This window comes from Simochromis diagramma, unplaced genomic scaffold (assembly GCF_900408965.1).
Source record: "Simochromis diagramma unplaced genomic scaffold, fSimDia1.1 OVJJ01000361.1, whole genome shotgun sequence".
NCBI lineage: Eukaryota > Metazoa > Chordata > Actinopteri > Cichliformes > Cichlidae > Simochromis > Simochromis diagramma.
This window is the reverse complement of record NW_024386860.1, coordinates 17,283,665-17,300,306: the sequence shown is the minus strand read 5'-3', so window position 1 is coordinate 17,300,306 and position 16,642 is coordinate 17,283,665. Positions and strand designations below refer to the sequence as shown.

The window sequence follows — 16,642 nt, the reverse complement described above, 5'->3', positions numbered from 1 at the left end:
ACAACACTGGTGCTACTGTCCATTGTTACCTCGAATTCTGACCTCAAAACAACGCCTCCAGCATTGCCCTCCATCACGGCTCCTTCTCAGTGCAGAAACCATCCACCTTCTCTGAACCTCTCAAATACAGCGACGACCAAAATTGTCAGAATCAGATCGAGTTCAGATCAAAAGTTCCTTCCGGTCTCTTGTGTCTTTCTTAGTTCCAGCACTTCCCTTCTTCCTCTTGATTTCTTTGGGCCAGTTCCACAGTCAAGGCTGATGTTCAGAAACACCCGCTGCTTGAACTCGGGGAAAAGCTCATGTTTCACTCTAATCTAAGCTGCTGTTAGCTGTTGATTTCTGAGTTCTGCTGTGCAGCAGAGGGAACTCTGTGGCTTTTTTTCCTGCGGTTATCCTCAGGAGAGCCAGTTTCATCACAGTGTTTGATGATTTTTGTGACTGAACTTGAAAAAACCTTCAGTCCTTAATGTTTTCAAAATAATTGACCTTCATTTCTTAAAATAGGCTAATGATGGACTGCTGTATCTCATTAAGGGACCAGGACTGTTTTTCCCATGCAAACACTACATCAGCACAATATTCAATCATTCAGGAGGAAAAAGTTCCACCTGTTAACCTTTGAAAAGGTTCAGCTGTGAAGTGGTACACATTCTAAATGACAAACTCATGAAGCTGGTTAAGATACTGACAAACAGGTGCAAAGTGGTCATTGAGACAAATGGTGGCTGCTTATCTTGGTGCTGCCTCTGAGACACTGTTGTTAATCACATAAAGCCAGACGCCCCCCACCCTGTTAAGGATAAGTGGAAGAGAATGGATAGATGTGTGGACATAAACCCAAACGTGTTGTTTAATTGAAGAAATGCTTGGTTTTGCCCGACAGCGCAGCGCAGCTATTCTCTAACTTAAGACTACCGTGACCCATTTTGAAATCTGAAAATCTTCCACCCAAGCCTTTAATCACAACTCTGATCATGACAAATCTAAGATGAAGTGTTTTCTCTCTTGTCTTTTCATTTTGATCTCCCTTGAAAATCCTTGAAATTGTCCTGGAATTACCACTGATGAGGATATTCTTAAGTCTAAACTCTGCAAACCATCTCGTCTCTCTGGCAACGACACCATATCCCCACACGCCGTCACAGGCTGGACGACTGTACGGTCACACATATAAACACACTGAAATTCATCTGCTTGTCCAGGCTGAATCTCTGAAACAGCTCCACCTCTGCTGCCTGATGCTGTAACTGCAGCTCCATTCAATTCTTTAACTCGATTATGAGATATCCTGTTTTAAATGTAACTGTTTAGCTGGCAGATTTAAACCATTATTACTATCTTGGTATTGCTGTAAATGATTTCTAATGGCTCACCTACATTTCATTCAACATCTACAGCTGTGGCTCAGACTTTGGAAATGACCAGTGTCAGGAAAAGAACAACAGAGAGAGAGAGCATGGCCTCTAATGAGTTTTAACAAACTTGCGATGTGTTGTGTAGATGTCCTTGTCGTCCCTTTGAACTCAACTACAAATCAGTCAGTTAACCCTGCAGTCACGTTGCATTTGGTTATGATTTAGAAAGCTGCAACACTACCAGCTGCTGACACTGTGGAAACAGCTCTATGGTCAGAATATCCAGAGACTTTATAGAACAACAGTATATATTAGTAGTCTAACTATGATGTCATACCAAAGTCACACTATTGTGTTGTCATATTATCCTATAAGATGTAATGCTTTTAGAATGTGTAAATAATATATTTCCAGTGCTTTGTATCCTGCTGCAGTGAGGCTTTGGTCTTATGTTGTTGTTAGTGTTGTGCACTCTGAAGGGTCGAGTACGGGATCCATGGTGGACGTTATTGTGACATTACCCAACCAAACTTTGATTGTAGAGACCGCACTATTTACCCACACATAATTTACTGTTAACATTCTTTTTAAAAATATGTTTTAAAAATCTTTTTTGAAGTAAAAACTGAAAATGATCGAGCTTGTGACTAGAAGTTTTCTTTTTTTAATATTGTGTGAGGGTAAACTGGAAACCTTTGGACCGATAAGATGGTGTCACCTTGGCATTCTCAGAACTGTGCTGGGAATCTTTTATTGACATTTTTATAGACTAATAAAAAAATCAATTAATTTGGAAAAAAAACTAACAGGCAGATTATTGAATAAGGCTTCGCTCAGTGCATCATTAAATCTAGACGTGGAAACACTGGAACGTTAATTATATGTAACCTTGACATTTATGACTCTACAAGAACTCAGCGCAGTTGAGAAAAGCGGCTGAAATATAATTGAATGCCACTGTGAGTGGGATCAAACTGTGCGGACATGTGACCACGTTCAGCAGAGCCACTCACTGAAAACTAACCCAACAAGTTTGTTCTGTTTTTATTGTGTGAAAAACTGAAGCGGCTCACGCTGACACGAGTTAGCTCGTTATATTGATCATATATTGCCTGCCCGGGCCTCCTGTAGGCTACCTGTTAAATACCAAAGCTTGTTTTTGGCCATTTGTGCCGATGCGTTGATCAGATATTGATTATGGGCGCACATATGCAAGAAATGCAAAGCCAAAGAATGCGCGCGTGTGCAGTGGAAGCAGTGCTGAAGTTAAAGTCACCGTGCAAATGTCAAAATCTTTGAGGTTTAGCCTCTCTCTCTCTCTCGCTCTCTCTCTCTCACTCGCTCTCAGAGCTCGTGCAGGCTCGCTCTCTCTCCCCTCCTCGCTCTCTCCCTCACACTCAGCCAGCCGGTGCTGCAGTGGCTCAGTCGCAGAGCGCTAGCGCGGCTGCTTTTCCGCGGTAACTCGTTTCATCCGTCGGGACACGACTGCGTCCACGGATCGTAGATGCAGCCCTCCGTTTGCGCCGCTTCGTCTCCAAACACGCACCCGTCCGACCCGCTTGACGTCTTCCGCGCGGACTCCGGCGTCTCGTTCGTGCGTCCCGATTGCGTAAAAGTCGTAAGTAGCTAAGGGACGCGCTGTCCAATAATCTTGATCGATCGCAGGCCGGAAGCACGCGTTAGTTTAGTTTGGACAATTGTGTCGATGTGCGCGGAGATGGAAAGTTGACCGCGTTCTCACATGATCGCCGCGAGCTCTGCAAAGTAAACGACTCTGTCCCGAAAATATCCAGCATGCAATGCATAATTAATCAAGCATTATGCACAAACACACGCCGATTAATTATTTACTCGATCTGCTAAACACTTGCAGTTTAAAGTAAATAGGTGTCCGCCACAGTATCTGCAAAGCGCAACATAAAGTCCAAACACACTCCAGGGCAGCCGGACACGTGTTGAGTTCAGTGTACGTTTAGCTGTGGGATTGTTCAGAACAGCCCGACCTTACAGCTGCAGCACCGGGGTCAAGCTGCTCCGGTTCAGCTCACCTTGAACCATGCTGGTAATGTGCACGAGTCCTCCGCGGGCAAACCGCCCAGCCCGCGGCCACGCGGCGCTCCTCCGGGCATCTCTCATAATCCTTCTCCTCCTCTGGCCACGGCCGTCTGCAGGCAAGAAGAAGCTGTACATCGGAGCGCTGTTCCCCATGAGCGGAGGCTGGCCGGGCGGTCAGGCGTGCATGCCCTCCGCTCAAATGGCCCTGGACCTGGTGAACAACAGGAGCGACATCCTGCCCGACTACGAGTTGGAGCTCATCCACTACGACAGCATGGTGAGTGCATGTGGAGGAGAGTCAGAGGAGGTGCGCACTTAAAGTGATGTGTGTGTGTGTGGTGTCAGCCCCTGAGGGATGTCATGATCTGCCTCTCAGATTATCACGAGGGCTCTTGTCATTTTCTCAGTTCTGTGAGTGTTTTGTTCAATTCTTTTCTGATTAAAAACAGAGAAAGAAATCCTGGCTTTTATTTCCAGTTTTCCTAAGAGTCATTGCAGATTTATGAAATTATACTGGCTGTCTTTTTTTATTTTTTAGGATTGCTGGTTTTCTCCAAAGTTAAAGATCATTAGGAACTGCTTTAATGATAGCTCACCTCATCAGGGGAGGTTTTCTTTGAGTATTGTAGATTTTGGGGTCATATTTTTTGAACATCATACTCTTTGTGATGGAAGCGTCTTTACTGATGTTTGCCAAATACAAAAAAATCAGGTATCAGGTGAAAATGTCACTTTTTCTAAGGAAGTGCTTTGGTTCTTTCATGTTTTTATCTATGGGTCACCCCGCTGACAGCTAGCCCCCCAGAGTCTTTGCACTCCGTGCCACATTCATTTTGCTAAATGAGCAAACACACCTCCTGCTTGTTGCTCATCAATCATTCATCATGGTGGTATTTTAAAATGTCAGCATTATCGACCAATATAAATCCAATAATCACCCCTCCAGCTTGTTCAGATACTGCCCTTTTTAACCACCCACACCACCCGAATCAACCTTAATCACAATCCAGGTTATTTCTGTGAGTGAATAATCCTCGTCTTTGGGTTCTCACTGCTGCATATCCTGAAGTTTTTCACTGAAAGGAAGTGTTTTTCTCAACAGTGGGATGAGTGCAGACACAGATTTGTTTAAAAAAAGCAATCCTCTGTCTCTTCTCTTGAGGGTTGTTATCAATCATGCTGCAGGACAGATGCCTGGAGAGTTGGCTGGGGCACCAAACAGTTAACTGCACAGGGACTGGTTAGAAATTTGCTACGAGCTTTATTCTGATTGGTGTACAAGGCTCTGCATTGGAATCCTGTTAAACAGAATAGCAGGGAAAGAGAGCGTGTGTGTGTGTGTGTGTGTGTGTGTGTGTGTGTGTGTGTGCGTGTGAGAGAGAAAGAGAGCGAGAGTTGGCATGGCAACACAGTTACTCTTGAAGCACACCACAGAAACAAACAAGGATTCAGCTCTGTGGAAATATGTGTGCAAAATCATACGCTGGATGTATGCAGAGCTGATGGCACAGAGCATTTTGTTAGACATACACCTCGTTCTTTGCACTCGAAACAGATTAAATACGTGCGTGTGTCCTCCGATTACAAGTGTAGTGAAGCAGGCATCTGCAGACGTAGCAGCCATAAACATAAAAATAAAGCAAGGAAGAGATTTCAGAGGGATTGGAAAACATCTCTCCTCGTGCTTCAGGAGTCGCTGGCGCCTCCGGCTCGCGAAATAGATGCAGATCCTTTTTGAAGGGAAAAGCTCAAAGAGGCTGGTGTAACATTGTCTGAATGATACTGGTTAATTCCTTGATTTTAAGTCCTGGCGGGAGGGGGGGGGGTAGAGGGAGGGGGGATTTATTGCTCCTACTCTGGGTACAGTGTGGTCAGAATGAGGTTTTTACTTTTTGATTGCAAACGTTTTTCACCTGGCTGGAATGGTAATGAGGATGACAGTCTGAAAACCAATTATTAAGAAGGAGATTAATTATGATATTTGCATGCAGTTATGAGAACCCATTCCACATCCTTGTTTGGTCTGAGAAGAGATCGGCACATTTGAAGCACAACTTGGCGAGATTAAGACGAGGGTTTAAATGGCTCTTTGTTTGCATCTCGAGATGAAGGCTGCGGAGTGTAATTATGCATCAAAGACTCTTAACTGGAATTTATTATGATGAGAAACTTTTATTGCATCTCTAAATGATTAAATAAAAGAAATGCATCAAGGGAGACCTATTATGCATATCTTCAGGTCCATATTTTTATTTGTGCGTTCTACCGGGGTAGCTTTGCAATTAAGAAACAAACATTATTAACGATGTGATCCTCGTTCACCTTAGTGCAGCCCCATTTTCGCTCCTCTTTCCTTACAGCTACCTCCCCTTTTCCTTCTGATTGGCTGTTCCTGCAAAACAAAAGGTGGGTGAATACTGTCAAAGCTGTCTGACGTTGTCATATTTTGGATATCTGCTTTCTTTGACATCTTAACAAACAAAGATTAGAAAAGACAATGCAACTCTGAATAGCAGACCGTATAGGAAAGATGGACATAGCCTCCTGGTTCTCAGTTATTGGTTAGCAAAGTTCTTTGTGAAGCCTCAATCTGAGTGTTTTGAGGTCGCTGTCAGAGTTTGGACGCGACGAATGAGCCGTGGATCAGACTGAGAGAAAGAAAGTGAGAGACACTGCAGTTTAATAGGCTAGCAACTTGTCACAGCGTGCGACTGAAATTTACGACGACGAGAGCCGTTTCCCCACAGACCTATAAAACCAGAATAATAGGTAAACAGAGGAAAAGAGCTTCACTGGCTTCTTTCGGAGCTGGAAGCTACGCCCGTGTTTGAGATGCAGCCCAGCAAACATGGCTCAAACCCCGATGTCATGTCCCTGGTCATCTGATCTGAACTGTAAGACAGACGGGTGTTGATGTTGTTTCGAGCTAAACTGCAGGTTTAGTGTTTATCAGATTATGACAATGAAAGAATGAAATGAAAATGTGGTTACTTAGTGGTAAAACAGACATTCATCTGACAGCTTCTCCACATAGAAAAAGTAGTATTACTACTGTTGGCATTGGCACTGTTTTTAACAATATAAGCTGAAATTTGAAGGAATTTACATTCTTTCTCATTTATATTGTGCTAAACGTAGCACATCACAAACGCTGTAGCTCTGCTCCTTGTGCCCGTGCTATGCACCCTGTGATGGGAGTCCAGTTAGCTCAGTAGAATGAGAAATAACCTTTGTGGAATATACTTTTCTTTCTTGCAGCAAAGTCTAACAAAGACCTCCAGGCCATATTCAATGTGTATGTTTAGCTCATAAGAAAGCTTTGGTCTGACTTTTGTTTTCAAAGTGTTTTTCAACCACAACTAGACGTCGACAAAAGACCACCAGCCTACAGTTATTCAACATCGCAGTGTGAGCTGGGAGACTAATATACTCAAGAACTGTCTACACTCCCGGCCTCATAGCGGGCAATTGTAAGGTAGTCCGGCACGAGTCGGGCTGTACGGAGATGTGGAACAAAAATGTAAATTTCACGGGGTAAACTTGTTTCTTCTGATTTATAATAGTGCAACAACATATATATATAATTCCATATTTATATATTTGCTTTACAGTTAAATGCTTTTCCTGGATACTAAGGATGTCACAGCACAGGTCCACTTAATAGCATCCACCATTTTGATTCAGGCATGAAGCAAAGGACTTCTGGCAGCAGTCACCTTCAGCCGCCAGCACAACCAGCTGCTCCTTATACACACATGGAAATGTCTGTTGTGGTGCTTCTTATGTGTAGTTGTTATTTAGAATCAGATGGCACTGAGAGAGGACGTCCTGTTGTAAAACCTTTACAGACTAACGAGTGTTTATAAGCAGAACGACAACATTTTACTGGTAAATCTGCAACAGTGTGGATTCACTTCAGTTCAGACGCTTTAGCGATGGCAGATCTGCAGAAACTAAATTCAAATGTGGACATGTTTGTCCAGGAGCAGGTGTAAATGATTATTTTAGCTGTTTGGCTCTATGCACTCCCGTTCATTGAGGGCTATTCTGCAGCCAGAGTCTGTACAATGGGATTAATAGGAAGTGAAATGGCTCTTGTAGATCGGCCCTGGCTGAGCTTTTGGCTCACAGGGATTACTTGCACATTCACTGACCTCATTATTTAAAACTTTTTCCATCTTTAATGTGAGCATCGAGCGGTGTAACAGTACACCCGTATGTGGCAGAAAATCAGAAAAAGCAGAGTAGTTCCACCTCTGACGTTTGACTTAGCAAACAGGTGACAATTTGGGCGGGGAGTATGGAGCGATGTCCTCAACTTGTTCAACATCATAAAATATTTATGAAGCTCTACACTTAATCCCAGCCTGTCTTTTAAATGGATGAATATACCCCGTGGTAGCAGAACGGCTTGTTTCTCTGGCTATTCTGGCGACAGCATCAGACTATTTACAGCCTTCTGAGATGTGCGCACACATGCACACACAGGATCGCGCGCAGACACGCGCTCTCCACACAGGCTGTTGCCATGGATATATCAAAGCCGAGACTGCAAACTTTGATCAATTATTAACAGTGATGAGTGAGACGGTGGAGATGCAGAGAAATGGCGGTGAAACAAGGTGCTTCCCTCACTTCCGTTTTTGATTTTAATTGGCAGCCGTGACACAATTTTCCATCCGCTGTGGCATAACTCGTATCCTTCAGTGGTCCTCGTGCATGTCCGTTGGCACACGAGCCTGAAGTGTGGTGCCAGACGCAATTATGAGGAACTAAGGAGATGTAGCTCTGCATGCTTTGAGATTCAATATTCAGGCGGTCCCCCAAGCCTGATCATATCCCCTATTCACACTTTTTATATTATTCAATCTGGAGTGTAATTAGATGGCATATTATGACGACCAAGTGTGTTTTCTCATTCTTCCTAGCTCAGGGAAACTTCAGTTTCTTTCAAAGCTTCTCGCCAGCTGGGTATGACTGATTGGAGAGACTACATGGGCATGTTAACATGACACCGATATTGGCTGCAGGAATTTCAGCACCAAGGACAGCAGCTGAAGTGCCTATCTTTTGTGGGGTATGTGAGTGTGTGTGTAGTTTTATGTACACACACAGTAGCATTAATCTGGGTGTGTGACAGAGAATGTGAATGTGACCATGAATGGCATTGGGGGCCTTCATTGCTGCTGCTCTCATGAGCCAAGGAGGAACAGAAATGAAAGTAGAAATGGTGACGACCCCAGGGGGCTGTAGCAGACAGACCTCCAAGAATAGCAGAGATTCCTCAGCCTTTATTGCAAACCTGCCAACACCCCTGCTTGCCTCTGTTTTTTTATAAGGAGGCCATGTGCTTGCTGATTATGTTACCAAAGGCTTTGTTTGTAAGGTGAATGACTGAAACGTTCAACAACTGGAACAGATTTTTTTCTTGCAAGTACATCCAACTTCTGCCACTTACCTTTAAAGCCTGTTAATATTACATGTGGAAACAGCACAAAACGAACAGAGACTGTGTATAGAAGATATATGTTGCCACTGTGGAAAGCTTAGTTATCAGGAAATGGTAGCAAACTTGGTTAGCATGTATAGAGACACTACTGGTACATGACACAAAGAGAAGTATCTGACAGTTAAGGCTGAATAACATGCAAAAAAGAGAAAAAAGAAAGAAAGCACACAGCTAGTCGCTACAGCTACCTGCGTCACCACGCACCTGTCGGTCAAAGCAGTCGTGCCTTAAGTAAACATTTAAACAACAAAGAAATCCCCCCATGTTAATCTAATTAAGGGAGAAATTAGCTATAGTGTCCAATAGGGATGGGTACCAGTATCCGGTGCCATGATGGCCCAAAAACCCGAAGAGGAGAGTCCTGGCCCCTAGCCCTGCCAGTGTAGCAGAAATGATGAGGATGATGATGCAGCAGCAGCCGTTCTTCTCTGCGTGAGTAGCTTAATGTTGTTCGTGTGTAATTTACGTTGAGTAGGCTAACCACGTTATTACATTAATGCATGTAAGGTGAACTAGCAAACATCATCATAGCTACATGCAGCTATCTTCTTGTTTGATGGCAGATACTCCCTTCACCCTGGCCAAAAAGGCTAAAATGACCAAAGGAAAAAGTGGAAAACAGCTGAACATGAGAGGTTTTTGGACAAAATTGGTGTTTTTTCCATTGTTTAAGCACTGCTTCCAACCAAGAGTGATGCCATATATGCCCCATAGCTGCAGAAAAGGCTAACATTGTTATCTTTTTACAAAAAAACAGCTGAACATGAGAGGTTTTTGGACCAATTTTGTGTTCTCCATTCTTTAAGCACCGGTTTGAGCACCGTTTAAGCACCAGCACCGTTTCAAAAGTACCGGTTTGGCACCGGTATCGGATAAAACCTAAACGATACCCATCCCTAGTGTCCAATGTTTTTCTATATTCCTCTTGTAAAGTTTGACACCAAGTGGCCTTTGGAGGAACTGCAGTTCCTCTAACAAATTAATTTTGTCGTATTAGAATCAGAAAACCAGTGGAGTTGCCTCGTGCAGCAACTCCACCAGTTGAATTTTGATGGTTCAGGTGTTAATTTTTGATTTATAAGTGACCACCTAATGAATCTGCAACGCTATAACAGCAGTTTCTCTCGTAGCTTCTATCTATCTCCTCTCACTCGTGATTAAAAACATCTCCAAGATTGGTCAACATGCTCAATTGGTGGCTTCAGCCATCTTTTATATACAGTGTGTGGTTTTTATAACAAAAAGCTTCTATATGATGGGTTTGGCAGTGGTTTACCATGAATTGATGTTTGAACTTTTCCATATCATTTTCATCTCTGCACAGTGTTCCCATTATACTATCAAAGGTTTCATTTCTTGCTTTCATAGAAAAATGGCATGATTGAAAAGTACAGCTATGTAGTCTGGTGCTATTTCACAATTGTGTTCAAAAACACACCCTTTCATTATACACCTATTACTGCCTGCTAACCATTTCCTGTTATGTTATTCAAAGTGAAAAGAACATGGAATAAGTAACTGTTCAAAGCAAAATAACTGAATCACCTTCTTAGAAAACTTCAGTCTAAGCTGGTTTTTGTGTGCGTGCCTCCATCTGCTTTTATTATAATGATTAAGGGTTTTAATAGCAAAATTAACTCGAGCGGCCTGTTCAGGGATCTTACAAACACTCTGTTACGAATTCATAGATTTAAAGGGCTTCTGTTTAATATTGGTTGCTCAAGGCATTTTAAAATGTTTTTTTTAATTTGTTTTCTATTATTTTTAATTGTCTTTCACAACATCAGTATTACTGTTTTTTTAATATTTCAAATCAAACATGCTAAATTGTATATATACAGAAAATAATTGCAGGTTTCCCATTGTTATTACCACTGTCATCAATGCCACAGTCACACTAAAAGAAACATTGGCTGGAGACTGCGGCGCGATCACAGTTATTGCAACTACGTACTTGCAGTTTGGTTGCCTTTGAAATGGTTACTTTGAAAAGGGGGACCAGGTCTGTAAGCACTCGTAGTCAGCTGCTGTCTTCAGAGCGACTGTGGTGCGTCAAAACGGCGATAAAACAGCATTCGGATGGAGTCAGTCTGCTACCAGGCTGATCAGGATGTGATAGAGACTGGGGTCAAGCTGGCAGATACGAGCAGCCTGTTTGTAATAATACAGAGATGATAAATCAGCAAATAGGTTGTGATGTGTTGGCATCACATTAAACAGAAGTTCACATTAACTACTTATAACTACAACAAGTTGTTGCTGTAGGACAGCGGTTTAGCTATGAAATGACACAGCTGCTTAGCAAAACACATTTTCTAGTACCAGAATACCAGTCGAGCATTGCAAAGAAATGTGCACTCATCACTACTCATCAGTGCAGACTGACTCCGATTGATTGCAACGCGTTGGCAATCTGTCTGCATTTCTAAATGATATAAATAGACAGCAGGTATTTCCAAAGTTTTGCAGATCTGTGATTGCAGTCACTGTGAAACGTGGCTCGAACACTGGGCAACAATTTAGCTGTTGCTAGATGAGAAAAAATTTCAATGCAGTAACTAGTCAGCTACCATTTTGTTTCTCTTTTTGTTTTTTGTTTTCTAGTTGTGAGGAGGTTGCGTTCCTGTTTTTCCTCAGGTGTAACCAAATCATTATATCCTGGCTAGCTAGCCTAGTGTGCTTTGTGAACATTTCTAAGCTCCAAAGCCTGACAGCATGCCAAACTTACGGATGCACTATTTGGATCTGCTGTCAGTGACACCAGGCTGATCCATGTAGTTCACTTACACGTTGTTCTGTATTTTTTTTTACTCAACCACAAACTGTGTTTAAGTGAGCTGACATGACTGGAAAGCAAAGCTTTCCCTCGCTCACTCGCTCTCACTCCCACAGTGTAACTCTGGAAGTTTTTATGTCTCATCAGTATATTAATATTATTTCACTTGCTCTATGCAAAGAGGTGCACACACAGCGAGACTGAGAGCAGAGGAAGAAGAAACTGGCGTGTGAGTAAAACTCAGTAAAGTGCAGCAAAGACTTGTCATTAGGTCATTAATGTTTTTTTGTAAATGTTTATTTTTATGTGTCTTGGGTCTGTTGGGTTTTTTTGGGGGGGTTTAAGTCTTTGATTTTTTGTCCAATTTATTTTATAAAGTTAATAAAAGTATTCCTCAGAATACTAGTAGCCTCAGTGAAGCTATATGCAGTCTACTTCCTGTAGCCACAGTGAAGCTACTCATGCACTGTGTAAGAATGGGAGCATCTGGTCTGAGAGGCCTGTCTTTATCATTCTTTGATGTCATACTGGTTCTGATGGTCCATGACCTTTACTCATGCAAAGCCATGTTATGTTTAAAAAATACAGATTCTTTTCTTCGGCTCTAACCTAAAGGAAATATGTTTTTGATCCCCAGCGACTGGGTTTTTGCGCTGGTTTGTCATGAATTGAAACAGCTTGAGTCTTTTCTCGTCTTGCTGCCCAGTGTTTCAATTTTGCTTCTGTTCAAGCAAAGATTTAATTTCCTGCGCGCACAGAAACAGTGAATGATTGAAAGCTTCAACTATGTCTGATGCCATTTTGCAATTGTGTTCCAGACTAGACCCCTTCATTTCATACCAGTGCGGCCTGTTAGCCACATCATATTAAGATGAAGGTGGAAAGTGCGAGGAATATCTAACTGCTGCTGGGTAAAACTGAATTTGTTTTTTGATAAACACCAGTGTCAGGTTTAATGATGGCGCCGTTTCACAGAAAATGAAAGCCTATTTTATTGTAAATTTACTCGTTATCTGTAATAATTAGGCTTTCTACCTGAGAAGTAGTTTTTGACTAATGTGTGCCGAATGTTTGTTCATTTTCTTTGCACACATTCAGCTGCAATCATTAGAAGTATTTTAAAGTAAAGCTCTGCATGCAAGCCTGTTAGTGTAACTACATATATACAGTATAGAGAGAGCGTTAGCAAAACCCTGACTAAGCAAGCTGTCTCAGTGTGAATTCTTAAAGAACATCCACGAGGTCAGAAACTGCACTTTTAATTCTTCATATATTAGGCAGCAACTTATTTGCGAAATTGATGGAAACAAGCCGTTATTAAACGTGTAATGTGCTGTGGTAAGGACAGATTGATGAAATAACTCAAAGATAATTAGCGTGGGCGGTGAATTACTGCTCAGAATGAAGTTAAAACACTGTAACACAAGAAAACTAACAAGCTTCCCCTCAGCATGCAGCCAGCCCACAGCCACAGTGACAGAGAACACAAACAACCTTTGGGAAAGACACTGTTTAACAAGCTGAAGGCGTCAATCTGCATCTTCTTCATATGAAGATAAGGCAACAGTTATTTTTATGAGGAGCTGAGAATCATGTGGTTTGTATCCAGCTGATTTCACCCAGTGAGCTGAAGTGATCTGTGAAATGAGCAGGTATGGTGATTGATGGGAAAGAAGACCTGCAGCCTGTCTGCGTTGCATTGCACAGGCTTGGCTGTTTCTGTTCAGTTCAGTTTTAGTTATGCACTCAAAGTGAGGTCAGCGCCTTACATGACCGTGAGAAACCCGACGATTCCCTTTGAGCAAGCACTTACCCTAAATAACACAAATGTTGTGAAGCTGTTTACCACGTCAATATTAATTGTGTTAACCCACCAAATAATGATAGACTGAGGGAGCAATTTCACACTCATTCATTCGCCTGAAAACTTTAATCACTGAAATGATTCGGCTTTGGTCAATATTGTCATGAAGTGACAGAATTTCTGCAAAGATAAACGGCAAAATCCAGCTTAATTCAGAGGTCTTACAAATCCACTCAAACAGGATCCACAGTGGGAGTTTGCACTGCTTTCTACTCCCAGCCCGTCCATGTTTTGGAATTGTGTTTTTCATGGAGGGCTAAAAATAAACACATCAGTTTGTTTGTCAATAATTAAAAATATCAATTTGATTTAAAAACATAAGCAGTTGTTTCGCTATTATTAATTATTCTGTGCTTCTGTCAACACCACCCATCAGAGTCAAGGGGCGGGGCCTAATCAAACACTGACCTAATCAAAAACATTGATTTGTTCCGGGCTCGAGTCTCGCAGTGGGTATTTCTCAGAGTTTGTATTGCACACTTGTTAGTTCCTATTGGACCACTCAGGAGTCCAGACATCCGAGGATGCAGCGTACTCAATGACATCAGCTCAGCTTCACTGTTTACTTTACTGCGTTTTATGATTAATGTTTACGATGAAAGTAGCACATAAGAGACCTAATTACCTGTGTTCTTTCCAAACACACACACGTTTTTAAAAGCCCTCTGGCAAGATGCTCAGCTATAAAAGGGTCATTAATGTGAAATTATTTTAAAAGGTCATAAACACTGGACTCATTTGGATGAGGTAAAGAAGTGTACACCGGCAGATTAAATTCAATATTACTGATTATTCAAGCGACAGTTCAGCAGTCGCTATGCATCTATACACTCACTGCTCATCAAAGAAAAAACACACAGAGCTAATAACTCAAGTAGACTTCTATAACTTATAATAGGCAGCTGGTGTTTAGAATACAGTTGGATAAATATTAAAAATGAATAATTTGATCATCTCTGGAACAGGCCTGACATTACTCTTCAGGAACATCATCAATATGCAAGTCCAGATGTTTCTGCTCTTGGTGAAAATGCTCAGTTTCCTCTCTGTTTTAAAATATTTTTAATGTTGGTTTTTATTGGAAAACAAGGTGTCATAAACAAGTTTAACACATCTGAACATCATGAAATAAAGACAAGCAAATGATTCTGTTGAAAATAGAATACAACACTCCAGTGGTGCATCGTGGTTCACTAAAACGATCCAGTTATGAAGCTTACCTTTAATCTGAAAATGAACAAACCATCACCGGTTAGATATCACCTCTGTGATTTATATCCTGTGTTTACCCCCGAGTGAGAGGTGAGGGGTTTTGAAAACAGTGTTCTGGGAGCAGGCTATTCTCAGCAAGCATCATGAGCTCCGATTGCCCCATCAGCTGATCGCTGAGATGAGCTGGCTGTTAGCCTAATGGGACCTGACATGTCACAAAATGTTGGAGCACTTTTGCAAATATGCTCTATCTCAGCAAATCAACGAGATAGTTGAAATTTATAGCGCTATGTTCTCACCTAAAAACTCCTAAAAGTGTATTTATTGTAGGATTTCAACGTTTTACTTGCAGTTTGGTGCTTTGCTCCCGCCACTGCTGCTTGTGATGTAGTTTGAAATGCATTCTTGGATACCTGGCTGCCACAAGTCCACACCACCCCAACCATGAGTCTGTTATCTGGGTAACCAGTCAGATGTTAAGGTGTGTTGATAAGCTGCAGTGACAGTTTAAATTATTTCATGGCACAATAAAGCACAGGAACCATGAAATAATGCAGTGTTTCCCAACCTTTTGGAGCCACGGCACACATTTCACTTTAGAAAAATCACACGTCACGCCACCAAACACAAATGTCACAAAAAGCATAATTTCTCCCCGCGCACTGGTTTCGTTTTGTCCCAGTTATATACCTTTTTTGTCTTTCTTCCGACCACTGCTCACGCTGGGCCTTCATCTGGGTCGGAATTTTCTCCAGGTCAGATTAACTACTTTTCAAATATTTATCTATTACTATTACACGCTGCGTTGTCTCACTTGCAGCATGACCATGTAATTTCTTCTTCGTCTTCTTCTGTCTTACTGGCACTTGGCAACCCATTTAATTAGAGCAGGTAGTTGTACTGCCCTCTAGTGGAAGAGAATGTAATTGCTCTGCCCGTTATTCACGCTGGTTGCTTAGCGTACCAATCAGGTGAAACGTGATTATCTCCATGGCACACTTGATCATTTCTCATGGCACACCTATGTGCGCCAAAAATCAGTCTCCTCGTAGACTCCTCATGGTTAAGTGTCGGACTTTGCAACAGAAAAAAGCCAATTTTCAGTATTTATAGCTACTTTAATTGTATTATTTTCTAACATGCCCATTCTGTTTTTGTAGGGGTGTAGTTGCTCTGATTGACAGGTGGTTGCCTTCTTGGTTTTATCTCAGCTAATTCGAGTCACTAAACTGGACCTCTAAATTTCTTTCATGTTGTCAGATTATTTTTAATCCAAGTAACTGACAAATATTCTGACCTTATTTACAGTTATTTGTACTAACAACTCATCCAAGAAATGAATTCTTCAGTTTGGTGAGCAAAACTCTTGTATTATGTTTTGTCCGTCCCATGGAGCCTTTTGGACTCTCTATACTAACCAAAAGTTTGGGCACTCTGCCTTCAAATATGGTGACTTCTGGCTCCAGAAAGTAAGATAATGGTAGTCTAAGGAGCTTGGAAGGAAAAGGTCCTTCTACGATGACCTGGATGACTGAGAACCTTCACAGATATAAGATAATGGTATCATAAAGCTAAAACCAAGGCATCGAAATGGGAGTTGATAGATCTAATGGTGATTCCATGGTGACTATGTTTATATAGTGCCTTTGATCAATCCTACAGGACACAAACAGAAACGTGCGGAGCTCCTAGTCGAGGAGTCGTGACAGAGGCAGTGATCTCGGCTGTCTAGGGTGGGCAGTGACCGTCATGATGGCATTTTTAAATGTCTTTGTGTGGTCTTTGCGGTTGAAGTTCCCCCTTTGATTAGGATCAATCCAGGAAATCATACAGCAACATTTACGTCAGAAGTCTGGCTGTCAGAGCTG

The 16,642-nt window shown here is 41.9% G+C and overlaps 1 protein-coding gene across 1 annotated transcript in view; it reads left to right on the top strand.

Moving 5' to 3' along the window:
- Positions 1–426: 426 nt before the first annotated feature.
- LOC120732944 (gamma-aminobutyric acid type B receptor subunit 1-like) overlaps positions 427–16,642 on the top strand; it is a 78,877-nt gene continuing 62,661 nt past the window's right edge. Inside the window, exon 1 of the mRNA XM_040030870.1 lies at positions 427–3,690. Coding sequence (XP_039886804.1) covers positions 3,415–3,690 — 276 coding nt within the window. The 5' untranslated portion in view covers positions 427–3,414. The remainder of the gene's footprint in view (positions 3,691–16,642) is intronic.